The sequence below is a fragment of the Nicotiana tomentosiformis genome, chromosome 11 (assembly GCF_000390325.3).
Source record: "Nicotiana tomentosiformis chromosome 11, ASM39032v3, whole genome shotgun sequence".
NCBI lineage: Eukaryota > Viridiplantae > Streptophyta > Magnoliopsida > Solanales > Solanaceae > Nicotiana > Nicotiana tomentosiformis.
This window is the reverse complement of record NC_090822.1, coordinates 108788879-108794435: the sequence shown is the minus strand read 5'-3', so window position 1 is coordinate 108794435 and position 5557 is coordinate 108788879. Positions and strand designations below refer to the sequence as shown.

Below are 5557 nucleotides of genomic sequence, written 5' to 3'. Positions count from 1 at the left end.
TTTTTTTTTTTACTTTAATTTTTTTATATTCCTTTTAGATATGTTGACTTGTTAACTATGGTCATTTATAGTACTTTTTACATAGTACCTAAATATATACATTTTGTTTTAAATTTGTGATCAAAATTAAGAAATTTGAGCTTCACCACATGTATAAATGCTTTAAATTCGCAATCAAAATTTAAAAAGCAACACTTGAAATTCGAACTTCACCACACGTACAAATTTTGTTTGAAATTCGAGTTTCACCGATTCGAGTTTTTCACCATATCCTAACATTAAGTAATTTAGTACCGGGTACCGCACAAAAGAAATACATGCACCAACTTCAAATGCAAGACGGCTTCAACTAAACCTTATAGTCTTTCACTAAATAACATACAAAATTCGAAACAAACGAAATTCTACGGTTCAGACCTAAGCTAACTAGCAGTGGAAGACCATCTGAACAGCAAACTACCATTACACAATTTTTTAAATTAATACTTGCCCATTTTAGTACCCTAATTACATACATATAATTAATAATTATCACCAGCCCTCACTTTATCTACAGGTTCCAGCTTTGAATTCTCTAATATCATACGTTCTAGCCAAAAAGAGTTTGATTACTTTCCATTTTCATCACATAACACTACAAGCATTTGGATTCTCATCACTAAAGAGTTGAGGGGCATGAACTGATACAGGGTATGGATTTTGAAACTGGTCAGCTGGATAAACCGGCCCGTACATATACGGGTATGGATACCCGAATTGGACCGGTTGCTGCATTTGCTGCATCATTTGCATACCATTACCTACATTGCCTATTATCATCTCTCCGCCACCAATGCCGCCGCCTTCCTCGCCCTTTCCCTTCCCTTCGCCACTGCCTCCCTTTCCTTTGCCTCCGCCTTTTCCTTTTTCACCACCACCACCACCACCATTGTCACCGCCTTTCTCACCTTTCTCTTTCTTCTCTCCTGCTTCCTTCTTCGCCGGCACAATTTCGACTTCCTTTTTCAGGTGCTTCTTCAGCGTCTCCGCCAACTCTTTCACATCCATTGACCCTGTCACAGTAACCAAATCTTTTTGCTTGTCTATTTTCATCTCCTTGTACCCTGCAATCACAATGAAAAATCAATTTTCCATTATACCATTCACAAAAACATAACAAATAAAAAATAGCAAAATATAAAATAAGGATTGAATATAGTTCAAATCTAACCTTTGAATTTAGTGACAATTTTGTAGATCTTCTGGATACATCCTTGACAATGGAGATGCACCTTCAGCACCGCCGTGGTAATCGGAGGCTGTAGAACAAATTGCAAAATAAATCCGAATTAAAAATTCTTAATGACTAATTAAATGAATTATAATAATAAATCTCAGAATATTCCATAAATAATTTCTAATTATCACTTGTCAGTTTGACTAATCATGGCTAGGAGCGCCGTAACTGATATAGTACGTGAGAGGCACGTAATTATTTGAAAATTGAAATACTGATTCTTTTTTTTTTTTTGAATGAAATACAGTGATGTGAAATGGCGAAGAAACAAACTGACTGCGACAAATGCGCTATTACAGGAAGAAACCGCTAACATACGCCTGTGAAACTTGGGCACATGATTTTACCGCTTATTCCGGAGACAAATGAATCAAAATAAAGTCGATTACTGGGAATTGAAAGAACGATTGAAAATGAACAAGTCACCAGAAAATGCTAAACTGCGCCAGATGCACAAATAGGACAAAAAAATATCAGAATAACAATTATAGTGGCGCATAAAAATAACAGTGGAGTCAGTAATTTTACAGTACCTCTTTCACTTTACTTTTCTTGTTGTCTTCTCCTCCTTTGTTTTCCTTTGGATCCTTGTTTTCCTTGTTCTGCTTCTTCTTTTCTTCGGCTCCGCTACCGCCGCCGTTGCCGCCATCTTTTCCCTTGCCGTCCTTCTTTGGTACCGGCGAAACCAGTTCAACATGCTTGTGTGTTTTCTGCTCCACTTTTTCTCTCAGCATCACCGGATCAACTTTTCCGATTACCGTTAACTTGTTCGAATCAGCATCGCACTGAACCTTCTCCACACCTAAGTTAAGGAATAAAGTAAGAAAATATGAATCAACAGTAACTCTGAGAATTGAAAAGCACAAAGGCAAGGGAGGCGCTTTTCCCTTTAACTTTTTGCTTACATATTACACAGTTACCAAACTCGAAGAATAAGCAGTTTATAGTGATTCAATAAGTTTGTGTGGAATTAAAGTCAAATGCAAAAACAGTGAAACAGAGCACTATAGAAAACGAAGAAAGAACAAAAATAGCAAACACAAATTTTTGAAAAATGCGTAATATATTTAAAATAATCTAGCGGAATACGTTATTATTATAGATAATATACCTTCGAAACTTCGAATGGCTTTCACAACTTTGGAGACGCAGCCTTCACAATGAAAATCAGATTTCAGAACCACAGTTAAGTTCCCGTCGTTCTTCGCTCCTCCTCCTCCTTCCTTCTTCTGAGGTTCTCCGCTCTTCTTCTCTCCTCCTTCATTCTTCTTGCTCTTCTTCTACAAATTAAAACCGAAATACCAAAACAATCACACACTGAAGAAAAACAATAAAAACAAATAGAGAATAACTAACAAAAATGCAAATAGAAACTGTTTTGCAATTCTTACCTCGCCCATTATGGATGTTTAGAAGTCTCTAGAGAATGAAATATGGAAACAGAATGAAAACAGAAGGGCGGAGTGAATTTATAATGGGGGGAAAGAGTGGAAGAGGGGTAGTTGTGTGTGTGCGAGAGAAGTGGAGAGTGGACCGTGTGGTACAGTGAGCTGTCATGGGAATGTGTGAGATGTTATGATGTCGTAAGCATACATGCATGTTATGTTATGATGACGATACTTTATGCATGGCGGAAAACAATCATAGGGGTAATACAGGAATTATAATGAAATTAGTTTAAATGTTGTGATTGATCTTGCAAAAAGTGTTTACACAATTAATTTACTTAAGGCATAAAGAATACATTAAATTTGTCCAAAAAATAGATTTGAACACTTAAACTAAACGGGTGTTTTTTTACACCTTTAAACACATTTGAAGTGAATTATTTTTCTCGTTAACAACTGATTACGCCCAACTCCTAAAAAGGGATTAGCGGTCGCTGCAAATATAATCCGGTCTAAGAGTCCGGAGTCGAATCCCACAGAGAACTAATGTTTAGCTACAACTGTTCACTATCATCAAGAAGACAAGCTTGAACAATTCCTAAGTTATAAATATTAAGATTCTTATGTCTAACTAATTAACTAACAAATTAAAATAGTAAATTAACAACTAAAGACACTAAGGGTTGGAGACAAGATTAAAAAGGTCTAGAGTTATGATTTTTCCCAATTGTCTGAATCTTTCCCGCTATGTCTCCTATAATTTCGCCTAATTATTTTTTATTGATCATGAGTATTTCAGCTGTCGTAATTCTCTCCCGAACAACTACAATAATTTACTAGACATATTCTCCTGAACTACACTAGCTAGCACAATCTTACCGCTCACTATGACCACGTCAAGGCTTTGTTATCCCTAAACCCACATTTGAACCTGCCGCATTGATTCCCCATATACGTTAGGAGTGACGTTGTTCAATAACTACCTAAATATATATCCTTTCCCAAGAAATACATAATAAATAGGCACAGTCAATTGATTGTCATTCAATCAACAGAAATAAGTATGTAGTTGAACAAGTAAAGAAATTCAAAGGCTAAATTATATTTAAACTTAACAAGAATTCATCCTCCAAAAGGTTCCATCAACCCTAAATAATAAATTAGCTACTCATAGTAGTATGTGAAAATTCAATACTAAAATTCATAACCAACAATAGAAAACAGGAAGAAGAAAGGAAAAACTCATGGTTGAATCTTCCTCCTTGTTCCTAGTATATTCTTGCCTCCAAAGGTGTTGTGTAACCCTAAAATAGTGTCTCCTCCTCCAAAGTTGTATAAAAATCACGTTTAACGTATATTTATATGACATAGGTATGGTGGAGGGCCGACCAATACAATTCAATCTCGGATAGGAAAGCTGGAATCCGCGTCTGCCTTCTTGCGTTACGCGCCCATGGACGCAAACTCAGCTTTTGCAATTTTCCAGTTCGTGAAGCGATCCGTGCCTTCGCTTCACTTCGCTATTTTGTGCCTTCAGTTTTCTCCTTTTTCGCGTCTGTTTTCATGCCACACACGATATTGGACGAGCTCCCAATTATTTCCATCTCTTCCTTTTTGTGTCGAATTGTCATTTTTGTTTATCATTTATATCCAAACTCGTTCCTACACATAAGAAACGCATAATGAGCATATTTCAGTTCAAAAATCACGTAATCTCCCGCGACTCACACAAGAATTAATATGCAAATATACAAAAAATTATGCATTTTTCATCATTTATCAACACCCCACACTTAAATTCTTGTTCTCTCTTGAGCAACTTAAAATTAAGCACGTCTGCAAGTACACTTTTCAAAACATACTTAAGATACCTACCAATGACAATGGTTTATATCAATGCTTAGAACCTACATAAGCACTATTTATACTTTTCCTCAAGGTTAAAAATGATGCCAAGACTATTTAAAATATTTGTGTGACTCTTTCTAACATCCAAGCCTCAAAGGATGACTCCAATATATTCCTCTTTTTGACTCGCTTCTTGTGCAAACTAAAGATACGAGTTCCTTACCAATCTATTGTAAAGCATGTACCCTCACCAACAAAACAAAGAGAGTAATTAGTCCGCACACTCAAATATGAATTCAAGTATAATTTAAGGACTCACATAATGAAAGAATTCACTCACTCTCGCAACGAAACTCATGTGCCACCAAAGCTCGTACCATAGGCTTGCCCATTATATAAGTCGCTACTAATTTAAACTCGCAAAGTCTATGATCAATTAGGTCTTCATGGATTGTAATATAGGCTAAGAGACGGGTAGGATAGATATGGACAATAGTGAGTAACCCTCTTAAGCACTTTTAATACAAAACACTTTAATTTTTAAGCACATCCTCTTCATGATCACTCAACATATCGCTATGAAACCGTACATAACGTAGCCCGTTAACTTTAAGCACATCTACATAAGCACTAGCACATATCAAAGTGAAATGGAGGGATTTTTTTATTTTTTATTTTCTTTTTCTTTTTTCAAAATCTTTTCAGCACCCACCATAAATTGGTATTTCCAGCTAGTGGCTCTCTCAATATACACATGCACCTTTTGGCCTTTCTATGGTTCCACTCAAAAACTACCCAACCTCTTTTCCTTCTCTTCTAGCTACTTAAGTGCTTTCAGAGGTAAAGGTTCAACAAGATTTAATTAAGAACAAAATGGATTCATCTTGTAATGTGGATACCAAAGAAAAAGTTTACAGGCTCTAATAGGCTAACAAAGGAGAATTTTATCATTGGTCGGCAAGTAACTCAAAGGTCAATCAAAGAAACGCCTATATCATTTTCTAGACTCGCAAAGCTTATTTATTTCGCTTCAACTCATACACAG

The 5557-nt window shown here is 36.0% G+C and overlaps 1 protein-coding gene across 1 annotated transcript; it reads right to left on the bottom strand.

Annotated features, from left to right (window-relative positions):
* Positions 1-344: 344 nt before the first annotated feature.
* On the bottom strand, positions 345-2793 carry LOC104095792 (heavy metal-associated isoprenylated plant protein 3-like). Its single transcript, XM_009601999.4, has 5 exons — positions 2668-2793; positions 2388-2556; positions 1810-2078; positions 1211-1298; positions 345-1103 (listed from the first exon to the last, which is right to left on the bottom strand). Exons 1-5 carry the CDS (start codon positions 2674-2676, stop codon positions 625-627), a joined length of 1014 nt encoding a protein of 337 aa, XP_009600294.1. The 5' UTR covers positions 2677-2793; the 3' UTR covers positions 345-624.
* Between the last annotated feature and the right edge of the window lie 2764 nt (positions 2794-5557).